Source organism: Strongylocentrotus purpuratus, unplaced genomic scaffold, assembly GCF_000002235.5.
Source record: "Strongylocentrotus purpuratus isolate Spur 01 unplaced genomic scaffold, Spur_5.0 spur5_scaffold_13, whole genome shotgun sequence".
In the NCBI taxonomy this organism is placed as follows: domain Eukaryota; kingdom Metazoa; phylum Echinodermata; class Echinoidea; order Camarodonta; family Strongylocentrotidae; genus Strongylocentrotus; species Strongylocentrotus purpuratus.
In genome coordinates this window covers 23,967,931-23,988,385 of record NW_022145598.1, presented here as the reverse complement: position 1 = coordinate 23,988,385, position 20,455 = coordinate 23,967,931, and the positions used below count along the sequence as shown (strand labels likewise).

Here is a 20,455-nt window from a genome sequence, read left to right as displayed (position 1 = left end):
GGTTCATGGCGCACCTTTTGACGGCCTGGGCCGGGGCAAGCTGACTGTTTCTGGGTTGCCCACATCGTCCTTGACCTTGAGGGACCAGTGGTTGCCCGGCCCAGGCCGTCAGGCTCTTGCCATGAGTCTTTGATTGATGAAATATACCAAAAATTGAATATACTTGTCCTTGGACTCTGGTTCATATGGCGCACTTTTTGACGGCCAGCTGACTGATTCTGGGTTGCCCTTATCCCTCTTGACCTTATAGTAGGCCAATAACTCCTGTAATAAACGGCATTCTTATTTTGAATATCGAATAAATAACTAAATTCATGTTTTGAATATCCAATAAGGAAAAAGTAACTAACTTCACAATGAATGTCGAATATCGAATAAGTAACTAACTTCACATTGAATATCCAATATCGAATAAGTAACTAACTTCACATTTTGAATATCCAATAAGGAAAAAGTAACTAACTTCACGCCGGTCGCACGTACACGCATATGAAAACGCGCCGATACGCGCACATTGCGAGCGCTCACGATCACCCAAATTGGCAAAATGGCGGAATTTGATCTGACTGCGAAGATTGGCCAATATTTGGATAGACATCTTGTTTTTCCATTGTTGGAGTTTTTATCGGTTCAAGAAGTGAGTATCGTGTTCTTAAGTGGTGTCTGAAACTTAGACAGATATTATTAACATGAAAATGAAGATAAATTTCGTGCCATCTGGTTCCAAATCCGCGCCCCATGTGGGCTTAAAACAGTCCGACATGTTTATTTTTTTGTAGGGTTAACTGGAAATCAAGTCCCATTCATTATCTGACAAAGATCCATCCATTTTTTTCTATCAGATCTTTTCCTAGTGTAATACATGTAGTCTGATTGCTTTAAAACTTAAACATTTGTTGACCAGTTATTACATTTATGTCTGTCGAAAATATGGAGAAACCACCGAGTCTCTGACTGACCGCACTTTTCGATTTCGTTTTTTGGGGAGACTCCCATTCGACTTTCACAGATGAGGGACTGTCTCTTCCATGTTGGAGACTTGGCTTAACAAAATAGAAAGAACAAAAGAAACAACATCAACAACAAGACAGTTTTCCCATGTGAACAGTAGGGGTGCTGGTCCGAGAATAAAGATCGTCTGCATATTAAAACGAGGATCGTCTTTGTAAACGCGGACCGCTGTGTCCTCGGAAATGAGGATCGTCCACATTTTAGCAGATGATTCATATTTTTTTTATTGGTGCGTTGGTAATGCGGAAAACGGATTCTATGATTATTTTCTTGTTATTCCAAGGAGCATCATTTCGGAGTCCTTTTTTCGCATCGCCAACGCGCGGACTGGAAATAAGAATTGTACGCGGAAAATTGATCCTTGTCTATGCGGACGATCTTTATTCTCGGACCAGCGCCCCTAATGCTAAGTTAAGCGCATACGTAATACTAGCCTTAAGGGCTCCCACGAAATGTGAGAGCCAATAATAAGACAATAGTAAATTTTTAAGGATGCTCAAAAAATCATACAAAATAAAATGTTTGGCTTGAATATCATAACTTTGGTATCGGCTTAATCAAAAATTGCATGCTTTCTCCTCGCACTAATATCTTGTAATATTGAGGGAATGGCAGCTAGCGAAAGCCAATCAGAAGGGCCCTTGAAGGGTTAAAAAGCGCCAGTGTTTGAAAACGAGGCAGAGCCGCTGAGAACGGGCGAACGTAAAGCGCATGCGCAGGATGGCAGCTAAACTTAATTATGGGCATGCGCAGAGCCAGAGGACTGAATTGGAAAAGTGTGAGTTTTTTTAATTAAAAATCTTGAGGCTAAGACCGTCTGCAAAGGTATTTAACTTTTTGGGGGGAATTCATACTGTTGTGTGGTTATAATTTAAATTTATGATACAAGTTTTTAATATAATGTCGTCTTGTTGCGACAAGAGAGAGAGAGAGTTTTACAGAGGTTAATTGCTCACTGTCAATGCTAAACACTATTTTATTTCTCTGCTTTGTTTGTGCACAGATATACGATGAGAAGGACATGCTGCAAGGCAAGCTGGATCTCCTCAGCAACACAAACATGGTAAGATGATGTCATGAGCCTGCCTGGCATAAGTGTTTAGCAGGGGGATTCCCTTAAATTCTATTTTTTTCCTGTCAGGAATATAAATGTGACATAGGGTGCGTTTCACAAAGACTAAGATCAACTTAAGTTGGACTTAAACTCACTATGAACATTACGGACAAAGAAAGCGGACAAAATATACAGTTCCTCAGGTATACAAAGGAACATCCCTTCACTGCTATTATGTAAAAAGTGAATATGCATGTGACACCTGTTCTACACATTTTTACATAATAGCAGTGAAGGGGGGTTCCTTTGTCTACCTGAGGAACTGTATATTTTGTCCGCTTTTTTAGTCAGTCATATTCATAGTGACTCTGACAGGTAATTTATGCCCTTAAAAATTCTTGAACCAGATGTGAAATTATTATCTATAGATCTAGATAATGTTTTTCCCTCCAATAGTAAAGTATGAAAAATGTGAATTTTGTAGATTTGCGACGTCCCTTTAAAGATCAATGGTGAGAGCAAACAGTGGCATGAATAGTTTAAGCCAGGGGATTGCTCCTTGCTGTATTTTGTACAAGTTCAAATGTAAGGTTTCATTCAAGCCTAGGAACAAAATCATTGGAATTGTTTGATCAAGGGCTCACTCAAAATAAGCAGTTACCCGGATGCCATTAACAACTTACCCAGTTTGCTTTCTGTAATTAGCGTACTGTATATCGAATGAGAGAATTCCATAGTCAACCATTTAAAATTTCGATTGTCAAATCTTGAAAGTCCTGTCTTTGTTGCTTGTGTTGCGATTAACAAAAATCCCACTGTTGTTATTTCATGTTATTATGATATGCAGTTCAATGTAAATGACCTTCAAATTTTTAATTTTTCAAAGAAACCTGCAAGTAATCATCTACATGTAAGTTGCCCCACTGTCTAACCAAATGATAAACAGTTTCATTCTCTACAACTCCTCTCTATTGTTTTATTCCCTATTGTAGGTTGATTTTGCCATGGACGTGTACAAAACCCTCAATGAAGATCAAGAGGTTCCACAAAGTAAGTGTTTTCTTTCTACTTCCGGGGTCAAGCGGCGTAAAGCAGTTACCCAGAGACAAGGCCTTTATCTCGAATCGTGACAAGTTGATAAACGCGACAACCCGCAACTCACATTCTTATAGTGGGGTTCGATATGTATGTATAGAAATGCTGTTTCTGAGTGGCAAAAGATGATAAATGCACCCATAACTATTAGCAGAAATAACAGCTCTTTTTCATGGAAGCACAGGTAAAGAAAATTTTGTTGCAGAATCAAGTCATCGAATTGATTGAAGCATGTTGGTGTTGCTTCATTCCTACCCACTTTGTACATTTCTATATTGAAGTCCAACTGCACTACTTATATCTACTTGCTCCCTCTATTATAAACATAGCAAACAATGACTAATCAGTGACCGTCAGTACCCCATGATCCCCTTTTTCTTTTATTAATTGAGAGCTGATTTGATGAGATAACGACTTGTCAGTGACCATGCAGGGATGTCTAATCCCTCCCGGCCAAACTAGTACAGACAGGCTTTAATTTCATGATATTTACTTTGATGACTCTTTACCATTTGCTTTTTATCTGTCATGATCGTGCAGCTTTGAAAGAGAAGCGTGCCGATGTGGTGAACCAGCTGAAGCGACTCCAGCAGGACACCGAGCCCATCATCAAGATCTTTGAGAATGCGGATGTACGAGAACACATCCAGTCCGCCAGAGACAGCAGGCAACTCTTTGAATACCTCGAGAAGAACCATGGGGTAAGTCTTTGATAAGGAGGTACAGTCAAACTTGCTTTAATGACCAACTGTCTACAAAAACCCCAATTTTTGTTTGTCTTGAAAATGGTTTCTCATTGAAACATGTAAGAAAGGAACCTGTCCACAAAGACCACTTTTTATGTTTTCCTTGAGCTGTCGCCATAGACATGTTTGACTGTACAACATGTAAACAGACAGACAGAGACAGCAAGAAGGAATGGGTAGGCAGACATACAGGTAGAGAGAGAGAGAGAGAGAGAGAGACAAACAGACAGGAAGGGGGAGGGGCAGGATAACAGGGGGGGGGGTATAGGGCGTGTGAGTGGGGAACAACTGGTGTCTTTCAACTTTAAACAAACTTAAAGGGCAATCCAACCCTTGAAATAAGTTTATTTGAATGAAAGCAGAAAAATCAGAGAAATATTATTCAGGTAATTGAGACTTTTTTCACTTCTGCATTAAAAAACAACTTTTTAAATCACTTTCTTCTATATTTCATCTTTTCCAGTTTAAACATGACAATTTGAGCCTTCTGTACGACTATGCTAAGTTCCAGTACGATTGTGGCAACTATTCAGGAGCCTCGGAATACCTCTACTTCCACAGGACACTGGTAAGAAACCATACACTTAAATTCTTGCTGTTTTTCTGTAAAAATCGGGCATCCTTTCACAAAAGCGTTGCAGGTACAAGTTCACTGTCTTCCATTGAAAAGCATGTATTAAAATGAACACAGGCCTGGTGAACTTCCACTTTTGATGGTTTCATGAAGCAATGCTCATGTACCCTAGGTTTTCAATGGTTTTTAAAGCTGATGTAAGAACATTATGCTCTCCTAGTTTTGGTATTTGAGAAGTTTTCAGTTTTTCAGTCCAAGATGACAAACATCTGCACCTCCTAAGACATTGCCATTTATTGCCAATAGACCGGCTCCCTAACATAGTCAAATTTATGGAAGTTTTTTTCCCGGGGTCCTAGTGACGAGTTATCCCATTATTAATGAATGAACTACGATACTCTGTATCCAGTCTACATACAATCCCTGTTGCTATGTCAGGCTAGCCTGGGGACAAGCTTTCAGTTTGGCAAGACTCAAGAACAACCTTTGACTAAGAAAAATGCATACAATTTGAATATCTTAAATTCAATTCAATTTATTCTGTTTCCAACAAATATTACAAATCGATCATAAACATCTACAACAATTTATTCAGTATACTCATATTTTGTTCATTTTTTTTTTTCAGGTCCCACCCTCCGATCCTAAGTCTACTAGTTCTCTATGGGGCAAGCTAGCCTCGGAAATTCTCATGCAGAACTGGGAAGGGGCACTAGAAGATCTCAACAAGCTACAAGAGGTCATCGACCCTGTAGATAAAATGGACGTGAGTATCGCATTGAGGCAGTCTTGAGTATGATTGTCTTGTTTGCAGCAATTATGATAAGTGGTGTCCGTCATTTTGTTCCTCAAAAGCACCATGTAGTAGCAGACCAGCCTGTAAGTCCCTTGACCATATTCTGGGAACAAAGGATTGAAAGTGATTTTGTGTTCCCTGATGGATACCGAACAAGTTTGACTTGGGCTGCCCCCTTGAAAATTTCAGGCATTTCCGGGAGGGGCCAATAAATGTCAAACAGGGGTCAAAATTCAAATATATTCCAATCGTGTCAATATACATATCAAATTACTTGTCTAGTCATGAGGATTGTGGCGTCTATGATTGTGCAATGTATTAACAAGTTTGTAGCCCGTTTCTTGATTTTGGTAACGTCCTGTTTATGAAACGGATAATATAAAACAAATGATGGTTTGGGATTCTTTGTTTCCAGTTAGTAGTCAGGTATATCCTGTAATAACTCTGCACTCCTCCCTTCTTTTCTAGTCGCACTTCATCACACCGTTGCAGTCCCTACAGCAGAGGACGTGGTTGATTCATTGGAGTCTCTTCGTATACTTCAACCATCCTGAAGGGAGGGATCTAATCATTGACAAGTTCCTCTACCAACCAGCGTAAGTGTCTCTTTTAAAGGGATCGTTTAACAATGTTAAATATGGGAACCACGGCCCTACGTGTTATCAGTGTCTGTGATATGGTGTTAAAGTGAAGCCCTAAAAATGATCAATTAGTGCCTCAAAAAAGTAAAAATCTTTGAGTGACCGGTTTTACCATACTCGTTTTCCCCAATAGACTGTAGTGTTATGAAAACCGTTTGGCAAACGCAAAATTTGATTTCGGTTTGCGATCATAAATATATTGATAATCAGACGATCGGCTTGTAAAAGTCGTGGGGTTCCTGACTGACCTAAAGGTTTATAATTATCATTGTAGCATGAGCTAAATCAAGAATTTTTTAAAAGGATCTAAGACAAAGTTACCGGATCCCTTTAATTGCAGGATTTAAAGCAGGACTGCACTACTTGTAGCTACTTGCACCCTCTATATAGCAAACAACGACTAAGCAGAACCTGTTGGTCCCCCATGGTCCCTTTTTTCTTATGTTAATTGAGACCTAAATTGATGAGATAACCACCTGTCAGTGACCAGGCAGGGAGGTCTAACCCCTCCTGACCAAACTAGTGCAGATAGGCTTACAGACACATAAGAGTGGGCTCTCACAGGGAATTGAATACCTGTTCGTGGTTTACCCAATAATAGGTGTTGTGGACTGTTGTCAATTACCAGGGTTAGCCTTCAGTTTGATGCCCAACAGGCTTTATGTAATGCTCTGTCTTTTCCCCATATGGTAAAGTCATTATCTAACATTTGCATCACCCAAAAACCTCATTAGGCCTGTTTTCATCAGCTCCAGATTGCCAAATAACCCACTATTTTATCTATCCTGATCGCAAATTAACCAGTTAATTTGCGTCTTCATCAGCCCGCAGTTGCAATAAATGGGATATTTGGTAGAGAAAATATCCAGAGAAATCTTGGTCTTGTGTCCAAAATATCCTGCTATTTGGGAAAAAGTAGGCTAATTTTCACCCGTCCGAGCTAGTTTGTGATGAGCGTAACGGTCTAGTGAAAACCCAATTTTGATGTTCGGGATAATATCCTGAGTCTGAAAATAGTGGGTTATTTGGCAAAGTCAAGCTGATCTTGATAGACTGCAGCCCTAGTCATTTCAGGCTTTTGTATTCTTTGGATTAAGTTCGCCGAGAAACAGATTTTACTTGCCAAGTCATCTCCCATCTTTCTTTGCAGATACCTGAACGCAATCCAGACCATGTGTCCTCACATCCTGCGTTACCTGACAACGGCTGTCATCACCAACAAGAGCAGGAGGAGATCGGTACTCAAAGATCTAGTCAGAGTTATACAACAGGTAAATAGGCTCTTGCTATGTTGGTTGCTGACTGCGAAGACTAGGATCGATTTAAGTTTGATTTGAACTATGGCAGGCTGTTCATGCCACTAGTTCCTCTAACCATTCCTGGCATTGGTTCTCAAGGGACGTCAAATTGTGGTCACAAATCTACAAAATTGACATTTTTATTGAACAAAAAAAATATTATCTAAAGATCATGGTGAGAGCAACCAGTTGCATGAATAGGCTGCCATAGTCCAACTTAAGTTGATCTTAATCTTTGTGAAACACCCCCAGGGGAAACACGGTCTTAAGTCCCCACAAAAAGACTTGGTAATCAGGATTAGGTCTTACCAAAGGGCACTAGCGCATCAACTTGGTTTCAAACCCGGGACCTCCCAGTTACAGAACTACTGCTTCCCCACTGAGCCATCACGCCTCCTTCCAATACAGAACCCTTTCCCAGTAGGTACAGTGAAACATTCACTTACAAGTAATTCAGCGAACTTTGCAAATTTGCATGCTGCAGGGATGTCTGTTTCAGGCAATAGCCTGAATTCAGGCCCTGGCGAGTTACTTTCAAACCATAGTTTAGGGTATTTTGTGTACAAAGTAGCTCATTCTACATGTAGGTGATTTTCAGGCCCTCTGATCAATTCTACCTGGCATCCCTGATATTGAATTGTTATACTGGACTAAGCAGTTTTTGAATTGTTTCGTTGTTCTGTGAGAGTACATATAGTTGTAGGCAGAAACATCAGTAATTTATTGCAACAAATGGTTTACTGAATCAGTGAGCCCTTTTTAATAACACACTTTACAACTTTAGTTTTCTTGTGAAATCTAGTTTCAGTGGAATGATATTTATGCTTCATGTATTAATTATCCCAAACATCGTCTGTAATCTTAACTTTGAACTTAATTCCCTCTCCACCCCCCCCCCCCTCCCCTCTCTCTCTCTCTCTGTCTCCCTCTCTCTCTCTCTCCCTCTCTCTCTCTCCCTCTCTCTCCCTCTCAATCTCTCTCTCTCTCTCTCTCTCTCTGTTCCTCTCTCTCTCTGTCCCTCTCCCTCACCCTCTCACTCTCTCGCTATTTCTCTGTACAGGAATCCTACACATACCGAGATCCCATCACAGAGTTTGTAGAATGCCTCTATGTTAACTTTGACTTTGATGGAGCACAGCAGAAGCTCAGGGAATGTGAAAAGGTGAGTGTATATTGCATGGTGATGATCCGACAGTTGCCTAGGCAACATTTTTTCTGAGCTAATTGTTTTTGAAAATATATATATTTTTAGGGTAAAGTGTAGATTTATTCACTTTTGGGTGTGGGTTAGGGTGAATAATTGTGTTTGGTCCAATATCAAAGTTAGGATTCAGATGCTTTTGTTAATTTCCATGGATTTAGTGTTTTAGGTGAGAAGTAACTTGATGAGAAATGTAATCCCCAACCAATCTCATTCCCGAGTTAAAAATAACAAACATTAAAGATAAATTTAAGTTCTGGTCATGCAGATGCATTGTAAAGAAAGGGTGTGGAATCAATCAGAAAAAATTGATCATGTAGCATATAAGTATTAGTGTGTACTGCAAGGTTGTGGAATCATCAAAATGATACAAAATTTGGCCCAGTCTTCGTAAAAATAACAAACATTGTACACAGAAAGTTGAAAATGGGACTACTCAAAGATGTGGCATAAAAACGATGTCCTCATTTTAAAGCTGTTACATGTGATATTTAGCATATGAAGGCAGTTGAAGAGCCATGCTTTTCAGGGAACTCTTTTTTCCTGATGTTATTCCACACTTGCATTATAACAATGACAACCCTCACAAATTATTGTTCACCTCTCCCCAGAACTCAACCTTCTCTTTAAAGACACCATTCGACAATGTTAAATCTGAGATGCACGCCCTACGTGTTATCAGTGTCTGTGATATGGATTAATATTGAAGCCCTAACAAAATTGCGCTTCTAAATGATCAAGAAGTGCCTCAAAAAAGTAAAAATCTTTGAGTGACCGGTTTTACCATACTCGTTTTCCCCAATAGACTGTAGTGTTATGAAAACCGTTTGGAAAACACAAAATTTGGTTTCGATTTCCAATCATAAATATCTTGATAATCAGACAGGTAATCGGCTTGTAAAAGACATGTGGTTCCTGACTGACCTAAAGGTTTATAATTATCATTGAAGCATGAGCTAAATCCAGGATTTTACTTCAGAATCTGAGACAGAGTTACTGTATCCCTTTAAATTATTAGATGGGTACATGTGTGAGCCCCCACTCCTCTTTATTATTTTTAAGCCTCTACAAAAAAAAAACGCATGCTAACCAAAGTCTTCTTCCGTATCACAGGTGCTTGTCAACGACTTCTTCTTGGTCGCCTGTCTTCAAGACTTCATCGAGAATGCTAGACTCTTCATCTTTGAGACATTCTGTCGCATCCACAATTGCATCAGCATCAAGTAAGTTTCAAAAAAAAGATTGGACTCTAGGCCAGAGTCACCTGTAAGATAACGCCTGATGTTTTTTCTGTATTTTGGAATAAACGACTGAAATTCTAAGCATGTGTTGATAATAATAATAATAATAATGATGATAATAATAATAATAATAATGATAATAACAATAATGATAAGGATAAGGATAATTATATTGATGATAATAATATTAATAATAATGATACCAATAATATTAATAATATTGATGATAATAATAGTAATATTGATAATAATGATAATTATAACAATGTTAATGATAGTAAACATAGGTTCATTTATTGAGCACAGCTACTATATGAACATACTCTACTGTGCTTTATAATCACCATATAATGCTTCGGTGTAGATTGACGCAGCCTGCAGACCATAAATTATCTGAGCCATATCATATCGATTGATTGCTCGTATCTGGTCTGCAGAGAGTAATAAAGGAGTGAAGCTTTCCTGCTTATCTGATTCCGTGATTGGCTGGCTATACAACACTCCTACATAGAGTATGATATGTATTGGAGACTAAACCAAGTTGAGTGAAGGCATGCACCGTGGTTATTTGTTTGAACACTTAAATGTAGATTGATTCTGCGTGGTAAAGACCCTGCAGAGGGCCTGACTAAGAGCGTCAAAACCTCTAACTTGCATTTACCATTTGAGTCGCAGGTGTAATGAAAGCATACCAGGGGGGTGTTTCACAAAGATCCTAAGTTGAACTTAACTCTAAGTTGGACTTAAACATTATGAGAGCCATTTGTAGCCTTAAAATAAAATATATTCAAAAGCAAAAATTCAAGTATTTTAGACTTTTCATAAATTCCACATCAAGAACATAAAATCTCCTTGATGATAGAAATATGAATGATTTGAATCATTACAAAGATGTAACTCCATATTTTGCCAAAATGAGTATTTGATATCAAAATGTTCAGAAAAATGTGGGCTTTCCAGGACACACAAAGACTTAGCTCCAGCACCCAACACCCCATTGCAGTCACTGGGTAGTGAAACATAGACTTAACTCCTAAAGGTCCAAGTGCTCAGTGACGCATAAACCGCTTTTTTCAAAAATGGCTGAAATAGAGTTACGCTTTGTGTCACTGACCCCTCAATTTAATCTGTTCCTACTTTGGATGCCAGCAGAAATCAAATATCATTTTCCCTATTTTTTCTCTCACAATTTCCTTTGTTTAGCATGCTTGCGGAAAAGCTGAACATGCTTCCGGATGAAGCAGAGAGGTGGATCGTCAACTTAATCAGGAATGCAAGGCTAGATGCCAAGCTTGACTCAAAATTGGTAAGTTGCATTGATCAAAATTATTAGGTTTTGCCTCTCTTTAAAACACAACTTCTTAAAGTGACTCACTAACATTATTGAAGTTTGATGAAAAACTGCATAATTTTTGTATTAAATGTTACTCATTATATTCCTTTTACTGTACTAGCCCTCTAACAACCAAAAAATCCTAAGAAAATGCTCAAACCCAAAAGATTTTTATGGATTTCTTTGAAGGCGTCACTGTGCAACACCCTCTTACAGTAAATTCTCCCAACCATTTTGGAATTTTCCCAACGTTTCATAATGGTTAACCGAAACCGTCCGTATAAAGTAAACGGCTAAATGTTTAGCAAAATACGTTATGACTCGGGCCTAATATATATTAAGTAGGTTTTTAGTTTGCAGACCATAAATTATCTGAGCCATATCATATCGATTGATTGCTCATATCTGGTCTGCAGAGAGTAATAAAGGAGTGAAGCTTTCCTGCTTATCTGATACTGTGATTGGCTGGCTATACAACACTCCTACACATTTTGATATTAATGGCAAATCCTGACATCCTGATTGTAAATATTAGTTGTGCCGGCCCTAGCAAGACTGAGCTTTGTGTTATTAGATTCAGACTTGTGAAGCATGTATTACAGAGCTGCCAACCAGTACGATTTTATTGTATTTCTTACAATTTTTAGAAGTTAATATATAGTATGATTTTCCCTCAAAATATATGATTTGTATTTTGTGTGTGTGTGCCATTTTTAATGGCAAATTGCCCATTTGCTCCTGCAAAGCATCCTACAAGCATCTAACATCGGCAATTGGGGGATGTTCTTTGGTTCATCAATCATTTTACCCCAACACAAAAGTCAGCATTGTTCTCAGAACGTGGCCCTAGCTCTCTATCGCCTCATTACTTCTCCACTATTAAACACAATTTCTATTTGACGTCTGTCTGTAGGGTCACGTCGTCATGGGAACCCAGAGTGTATCGCCATACCAACAGGTGATTGAGAAGACCAAGAACCTGATCCATAGAAACCAGCTCCTAGCTGTCAGTTTAGAGAAGAAAGAGAACCAGCTCAAACAGCTATCCAACGCACAACAGGTGAGTCCATTGTGTTTTTGGAGGATTGAAATGATACCGTCAGTCGTCATGGGATCAGGGGGGTGTTTCACAAAGACTAAGATTGACTTTAATTTGGACTTGACTATAGCAGGCCGTTCGTGCCACTGTTTTTTCAAGTTTGAAGTTTTTATTGCTCCATATTTTACAAAAAATATAGACATACTTATGAAATAGAAATGATACAATACATATAGTATAAATGAGCAATTTTCAATTATTCTCAATTCATATAATAGATTAAGTAGAATGTGAGGAACCTATTAAAAAGCAGTGCTTGTATATCATAAGTTCCTGGCAAAATAAGTATTGTAAATGAAAAAACTGTATCAGTAGAGAAAGATGTAATTTAGAGGGGAGAATGTAAAACACAATAGAATAAGGAAATTTGTTTACCAAATAATGCTTACCATTATGATCATTAGATATCATATTTTCCTTCAACAATGAATTATCCAAAAATGTAAATTCTGTAGATTAGTGACCATTGTTTGTACATCCCTTGAGAGACCAATACCAGTTAATGGTGAGAGCAAACAGTGGCATGAATGGCTTGCCATAGTAAAGTCCAACTTAAAGTCAATCTTAATCTTTGTGAAACACCCCCCAGGGCAAATATTATAATGGTGTCAAGTTCTCTGGTATGAGTTCTTTCTTTTATCAAGCATGGAAGATGAACTCATCCGTTGGAAGATTTTTATATGGTAACATATTTGTGCCATGCCTAAATCCTTCCCTATTGGTTTTCTCTTGCAGGCCTGATAAAAACCCGATTTAAATCGGTTTTCCGATTTTTCCCGATTTTTTTCTTCTTTCCGATTTAAATTTTTTTTTTTTTTTTTTTTTTTTACCAATTTTTTTTTCTTCTTCCCTCTTTTATCCTGATTTTACAGATTTCCCTGTTATTGTCTCGAATCTTCCCTATTTTTTCCCCATTTTTCCCCCGCGAATCCTCTTCTCTTTTTTTTACTCAAGGGGGGCGTGGTTGAGGGGAAAACAAGAAAACCTATTTTTTTTTTAGTGCTCACTATCACCCCTGCTCTTGAAGCTTTCTATATATTTTGAAAGGAGAATTTGTCCCGAAAAATGACCACAAAATCTTTTATGTACAGTTTGGATCTGGGTCATTACAAAGCTATGATTATAGATCATTTATATTATGTAGGGTTTTAATTTGCAGACCATAAATTATCTGAGCCAAATCATATCGATTGATTGCTCATATCTGGTCTGCAGAGAGTAATCAAGGAGTGAAGCTTTCCTGCTTATCTGATTCCGTGATTGGCTGGCTATACAACACTCCTACATACAGTATGATATTAATGGCAAATCTTGACATCCTGATTGTAAATATTAGTTGTGCCGGCCCTAGCAAGACTGAGTTTTGTGTTATTAGATTCAGCCTTGTGAAGCATATTATGCTTATGTCATAAAAACACGCCACAGTTTTGCCATGTCATATCTGAATGAACCTTAACCCTACGTTAACTGGGGGGGGGGGGGGGTCAATTTGACCCCCCCCCCCCCCCCCTGTAGAAATTTTGCGACTACTCCAAAGCCGCGGCAGATATAAAAAATTTCTTTCATTACTTTTTTCTTTTGAGTCTTACGCATCTTTTAAAATGATTTTTTTGAAAATCGGACGTACATGTGATTTGTGTACAAAACATATGGAAATGTCATTTTTTCTAAAAAGAGATAAAGCATTGGTTATTTAGTCTTGTTTAAAGTTTAGGTGTTTGTTTTGGGGTCAAAATAGTTAAATTGTAGTTATAAATGAAATAAAACAACAAATATACGTAGTGAAAAAGAATGCTTAAATTTGAATAATGTATGATTTATGGGCAAAAATGTGAATTTCATGACCTTGTTTGCATAAATTTCCATAAATATGCAAATGAATGAATTTTTCAAAAAATTGAAATTACCATAGTATTCTATAAACTTCACTTGACATGTATGCAAATTTTCGCGGCGATCAGCAGTGAAACAGCCGAGATCTTGGGGGGGGGGGGTGGGTGGGGGTCAAATTGATCCCCCCCCCCCAGTAAAAACCTGGTCTGAAATAGCCCAGTTAAAATAGGGTTAAGGGGTGTCTTGTATACAAATATATATACAAATACTTTCCTTTGTATATATTTGTATCTTGTTTACAAATATATACAATTATTATCTATTTTATAAGGCTTCCAAGTGGTACAATAAATTAGTGTATTCAATATCTTTAGCGAAGTACCTTGATAACTGACCAATATTGTTTTCATATTGCTCAGTCATCCGGGAACTATCGATATCACACACACAAAAAAGCAAAATTTTGTTATTTCGCAAGTCAGCCTGATAATAATAATAATAATTAAGCCCGAGTCTTTATGGTTTTTGTGCTAAACGTTTAACCGTTAAAAGTATACGGGCGGTTTCGTTTAACCGTTATGAAAATACATGAATTTGTAATAGTGCTGTAGCTGGAACACCTGCCGGTCTTCAGCCCGATAACTTTTTTTTTCATCAAAAAAATGTCTTATTATTCCTCATCTGATATCATGATAAGCCTAGCAAAGTTACCTTAAACAATTGAGGTCAAGTTGATGTGAAGATGGCTTGATCTGTGATGTGTTTTAATATGCCTCTGCAATGTACTGTTTGCATGTATCATTGCGGTATGAATGTGGATGTGTGTAGTATCACACACACACACCCAAGACACACCCAGCAATGAGCTGATCAAAATTAGTGACCAATCAGGAAGTTTTCTCTAGCTATGTGGGTGGAGTTTGATACCAGCATAAATTACAGTCTGGTGACCGAACGTGCATGGACCCAGTTTAGTGGGAGGTCAAAAAGCCACTTGACAGACATGTGCGTGTGTGTGTGTGTGGATGATGAAAGTTTGTACAGTGTATTTGGGCGCCGATGTTTGAGACGGATTGTGTGTACGTGTGTGTGTGACAGAGAGAGCATGCATGCACCATGGAGAGAGTGAAGAAGTAAGACAAGTGAGATAGAACATGAGAAAGGGTGGCTTTGAATTGAAGAATGATCAAAAACTTAACTTAGAATCCAGAAGTAAAATGCCTCATGTATTTTCTCTTTCTCTTCCTTTTCTCCAATAGAACCCAGAAGTAAAACCTTGGGCCCCGGAGAACTACTGAGGGCACTATCACCCACCAACCGTCTAGAGCAGAGATCACATAATTTATTTATCCCCATCTATGTTACGTCAGGATCGTAGCATAAGTTTAGTCAAAATTATGAAGATTCAAAGTTTCTCTCACTTTGTCTTCACTTCTCTGGTATTAGGTATTGTAATTGATATTTTCATGATGGAATGTGTGTAGGGGAGATCTGGTTGAGTTAAGCAAATTATTTGTATTCAATTCCGATCCCTACATTTTTTTCGTATACAACACTGTAGCACCTTTTCCTTGTACAGTCAAACCTGCTTTAGTGACCACCTGTCTACAAAGACCACCTGTCTACAAAGACCACCTGTCTACAAAGACCACCTGTCTACAAAGGCCACATTTGTTGTTTTCCTTGAAAATGGTTTCCCATTGAATCATGTACTAAAGGAACCTGTCTACAAAGACCACCTGTCTACAAAGGCCACTTTTTGTGTTTCCCATGGGTGGTCGCTATAGACAGGTTTGACTGTACTTGAACGTACAGACCCTACCTGATGAAAATTCAAATTTATATCAATGGAAAGCTAAACAAATGAAGACTACAGAATATGGAGGAATGAAAAATATTTTCCCTGTCAGCATTGCACGAAAGCAAATTAAAACCTCATTTTCCACACCCCTCCAAATTACAGGTCAACAGGGGTCAAATTTGCTGCAGTTTCAGTGACATATAATTCATCTATTTCATTTTTCACTCCGACATGGTCCTAGACAATGTTTCACATTTTCTTGAGTTCTAAAATTCGTGTTTGGAGATCCTAGCGAGGAATTCACGTAAATTAATGTTACACAAATACTTCAACTCTTACAGTGTTCTGGCCCATGCTAAAAACATTGTTGTATTTCTACATCAAAGGTTTCAGTAAATATATCCAGCCAACATAGATAATATATGAATTTTGCACATGAGAAACAATCGCTTCAACCCTACCAGGTCTCCCCGACACAACGTTGATAATTAATGGTAGTAAACAATTATCATTCAAATTAAGATTTCCATGATTAACCTACAAATGCCGAAATTTGTGAACTCTTTAAGAGCAATCTTGCACTATGTTCAGTTTTCCTTTGAGCTAATGAGGAAATATTTTTGCAGTTAATCATAAGTTTTCAACTTCTTGAGCCCTTCGTGAAATGCATGACTGAATGAGGATGTTGTTTCGACGAAAGGGTTTTGATCGTTCTAGTCCATTCCAGAGTAGTTATGCAATGTTTGCTCCAATCTCCTCAATATTCATAATAATTTTGTGTAGGCATGCTCAACATATTTAGTAGGATTTTCCGTGTCTAAGTAGCTAGTATGCCTATAGAAGAAGAACGTTGTACCATGAGCCTTGTACATTCAAGGGAGTAAAGTAGATAAATGTTTTGGCGAGGAAAATTGGTGCCGCGGCGGGACTCTAACAGCGAGATTGACAGTCCGGGGACATACAATGTAAATCGGTAGGCCATGACACATCCAAATGTTAACAAATTGTTTAGAATAGGAGACGGTGCCTAGTGCAGTCATAAATTCCCCTCCCCAGATTTCTTGCACCCAGTGTATGATTTTATTGTTCTCAAAATGTCCTCTCATGTTATACTTTTTGACAAATTTTGTCTTTATCAAGTTTAAGAATTAGTTATGTAACCGGTATTTTTAGTTTACAGAAAAATATGGTTATATCCAAATATTTTGTTCAAACTTTCTTCTCATTGAATGAGATTTGGCATGTAAAATCAAGGAGCTATTGAAATAAATACATATACATACATGTACTGTCCATATTACTTGCATTCCCATTGTTATTTGTACTCATTAAACACTGTAAACGTTCTATTAAAACTATTATACAAATATACACCATCTTGAGAGGTTCTGGTTGAAACTATGGGCAAGGTTTCGACTCCAATAGTACTATTTGCTGTGGGGAGCAGCCCCAAGTAAATGGTACTATTGGAGTCACCGAGGCTCATAGTTTTAACCTGTACCTTGAAAAGAAGGCAGGGTATATTGTTTTACATCCTGCATCCAATATACAAAAAAAATTCAACTCCCAAATAGTACTCTTTCAGGCAACCTATAAATGGTTGAAGTATTTCAGGTCACGTGAAGAGCTCTCAACCAATCAAAAACCAATACATTTTTGATACAGGATATACCGGTAATTCACACTATTACAACAGAGTCAGACGACAAACTACCACTGGCTAATTTCCATATATTTATTAATGATAAAAACATTATGATATCAAAGTACATGTATTAGAAAAAGTGTAATTAATTTTACGAGTGAATGAAACTTAAAAAAGAAAAGGGACAAAAATATCCTACCCCCCCCCCCTCCCCTCCTTGTGACCCAATCCTACATAAAGTTGATTAAATAACAATATCCTCTAAAGTGAAGAGAATGAAATTGTAATTGATTTAAATAATGCTAAGAATCCTACCCAAAGTTTTAGTGCATTGAACTCGTCTAGTCAGACCAATAGCCAAATCGACTACAAACCATAGACAATCGCGTTTGAGATTCTGAGCCAAATTAGCTTCTCCTCGACAGGAAACATGAAATCCCTTGAAAATGAAATTTTCATAATCATATGAATATTCAGATCCTCCGTCTTGAAAGGTAATACAAAGTTTTGGTATGGGGTCAAGAATTTTGTTAAAATGAACATATTGGAAGCATATACGATCCTACAATATTCAGTAATCGTTGTCGCGGTTGAAATCGAGTCTAAAGTTATGAAATTGTAAATAATAAACTCTTTATGTTGTAGAGCTCCCTCTCAAGGTCAAGATGTTAATTAAGCTATGAAACGATGTTTCTGGACTAAAATCGACCGAACTGCTATTCCCGTTTGGAAATGATATATCACAACTACATATTCTGAGATTTTCATGGTCGCAGCTACCATTGTACAGCCGTAGGAGCTGTTCAAAATTTATCAAAATTCACCAGGAGCACCAGTAAATTTTATATTAAATTTTTCTCGAAAGCAGAATTGTTTTAGGAGCTAAATTTTCTAGTGCTTAGAATACATCCACATGGGCATCCAAATATATCAAAATTGTAAAGAATCACTATCCACCCAATTTTCAAAAATTTCCCAAAACTTTGTATTACCTTTAAGATTTTACAGGTTTGAATGATAGCATCAAATGCTATTGCAAATTCTTCCAAAATCATATCGTATTTGAACTTGTTTTAAAGGTATTTTGGGTGTTACTGTATCCCTGCCCCCCATAAAACAACATGTACAGTGTACTATCATACCTCCCTATTCCAGTTTACCTACTGCTAATTGCACCAATCTCTGTTGAAAAATGAACAGAAATATCTACATTTAAAAATCAATCTACATATACATACATAATAAAATAATTCAGAAATATACATGCACAATTAGTTATCTGTGTAAATTTAAAATCTGAGATCAATCCAAATATGCCTAGATAAAATGCGTTATGACTTAAACATTGCATATTAAAGGTTGTGAAAGAAATACATGCTCATTTATTGTACATTATTTAAAAAAAGTTCAACATCACTTGATCAGTGAAATATTATTGAAAGGAATTTTTAAGTTTCAACAAATGTGGATGATGAATACAAAATATTTTGGATGAGAATAAACCAGAAGTCCAACATTAAAAGCACATTTTTATTTATAAACCCCTCAAAAAAAGTTTGGACACTCAAGTTCGATTGATTACATCTCTCTTGTTACGACATAATCATCGCTATGATTAGTAACATTAGAAAGTGTGTTAAAGGTAAAGACCAGTTTTGGAAACGCCCCAATTTCAAAAAAGAAACGGAAGCTCTTATTACCAATCATGTGAAGAATATGTTTTGACTAATACATGATGATAAAATATTTGCCGGGAAACCGCCTACTAATTGATATATTTGGTAAATTAGTTTATCTATTGGTGTGTGAGAGATAAACACACGTGTTGCGCATGTGTGCGTATAGTCCCATATACATCTTCCTGTGTACAGTGCTTGTAACTTTACGAAGACTGGGCCAAATTTCTTATCATTTTGATGATTCCAGAACCTTGCAGTACACACCAATACTTATATGCTAGATGATCAACCTTTTCTTATCGATTCCACACTGTTTCTTTCACAATGCAAGTGCATGACCATAACTGGTCTTTACCTTTAAAATAAGAGGCAAGGTCAAAAGCGAAAAGTTGCAAAATGCACAGCTCTTGTTCTTCTATGCATTCTTTTTTTTTTTAATAGTACGTGTAAGGGCTGCTGTATATTGCACTGCATAATCGTACCAGTGCATTTTGCAACTTTTCACTTTTGACCCTGCCCCATATTCTGATGTTTACAGCTCATTCCATGGCTACAAAATCATTACAAATAGGTTACCATTGTAAACAGGAATAAACATATTGCCTAATGATACTAAACAAAGTGATAATTATCCCATGACGAAAGAGATATAATAAATCAAACTTGAGTTTCCAAACTTGTTTAGAGGAGTTTAGAATGCAGAAAATAACAGGATGTGATTAAAGGGATCTGGTAACTTTGTCACCGATTCTGAAACAAAATCCCAGATTTAGCTCATGCTGCAATCGTAATTATAAACCTTAAGGTCAGTCAGGCCACCCCATTACTTTTACAAGCCGATCGCCTGTTTGATTATCAAGATATTTATGATTGGAATTACAAATTTTGAAAACCGTTTGCCAAACGCTTTTCATAACACTACAGTCTATTGGGGAAAACAAGTATGGTAAGACCGGTCACTCAAAGATTTGTACTTTCTCGAGGCACTTCTTGATCATTTTGAAGCGTGATTTTTGTAGGACTTCAATATTACACCGGCCATATCACAGACATTGATAAAAAGTCGTAGGGCCGTGCATCTCAGATTTAACATTGTTGAACGATGCCTTTAAGAATAATTTTTTTTCTTCCAAAAGTACGAATGAAAACTGGATAGCAACTGAATCTTTAGCATGTGTCCTATTAATAGTAATTCTATCGCATCAATCATAATCATAAGAAAGTATACATGTATAAATATTTATACATGTACTTTCAGTTTAGATAATGTTGGCTGGTCTCCAATAAGATATATCATCATCAATAGTAATAAATTAAATATTCATGATGCGTCATAACTCATAAACAAATGAAAGTTCTTTTTTTTTGGATGAACATGCAGTTTACAAAGACTACATACATAAGTATA

At 37.3% G+C, this 20,455-nt stretch overlaps 1 protein-coding gene and 2 long non-coding RNA genes across 3 annotated transcripts; 1 reads left to right on the top strand and 2 right to left on the bottom strand.

Moving 5' to 3' along the window:
* The first annotated feature begins 503 nt into the window (after nt 1-503).
* On the top strand, nt 504-15,569 carry LOC754815 (eukaryotic translation initiation factor 3 subunit E). The gene is made up of 13 exons (XM_030983198.1): nt 504-637; nt 2,015-2,074; nt 3,058-3,115; nt 3,701-3,861; nt 4,370-4,474; nt 5,109-5,246; nt 5,745-5,872; nt 7,068-7,188; nt 8,276-8,377; nt 9,530-9,639; nt 10,861-10,963; nt 11,904-12,050; nt 15,182-15,569. The coding sequence occupies exons 1-13, from the start codon at nt 548-550 to the stop codon at nt 15,218-15,220; spliced, it is 1,362 nt and encodes a 453-aa protein (XP_030839058.1). The 5' UTR covers nt 504-547; the 3' UTR covers nt 15,221-15,569.
* LOC115923058 lies at nt 15,439-15,610 on the bottom strand. Its single transcript, XR_004063750.1, has 2 exons — nt 15,575-15,610; nt 15,439-15,540 (listed from the first exon to the last, which is right to left on the bottom strand). It is a non-coding gene; the product is annotated as an uncharacterized LOC115923058 (long non-coding RNA).
* A 1,830-nt stretch (nt 15,611-17,440) lies between these two features.
* On the bottom strand, nt 17,441-19,060 carry LOC115923057. Its single transcript, XR_004063749.1, has 2 exons — nt 18,361-19,060; nt 17,441-17,854 (listed from the first exon to the last, which is right to left on the bottom strand). It is a non-coding gene; the product is annotated as an uncharacterized LOC115923057 (long non-coding RNA).
* Nucleotides 19,061-20,455: the final 1,395 nt, after the last annotated feature.

Excerpts from the sequence above, each read along its gene's own strand:
- LOC754815 (XM_030983198.1), top strand. The coding sequence starts at position 548 with ATGGCGGAATTTGATCTGACTGCGAAGATTGGCCAATATTTGGATAGA. Across the intron at positions 4,475-5,108 it reads TCTACTTCCACAGGACACTG|GTCCCACCCTCCGATCCTAA; the intron begins GTAAGAAACCAT and ends TTTTTTTTTCAG. Across the intron at positions 9,640-10,860 it reads CACAATTGCATCAGCATCAA|CATGCTTGCGGAAAAGCTGA; the intron begins GTAAGTTTCAAA and ends TCCTTTGTTTAG.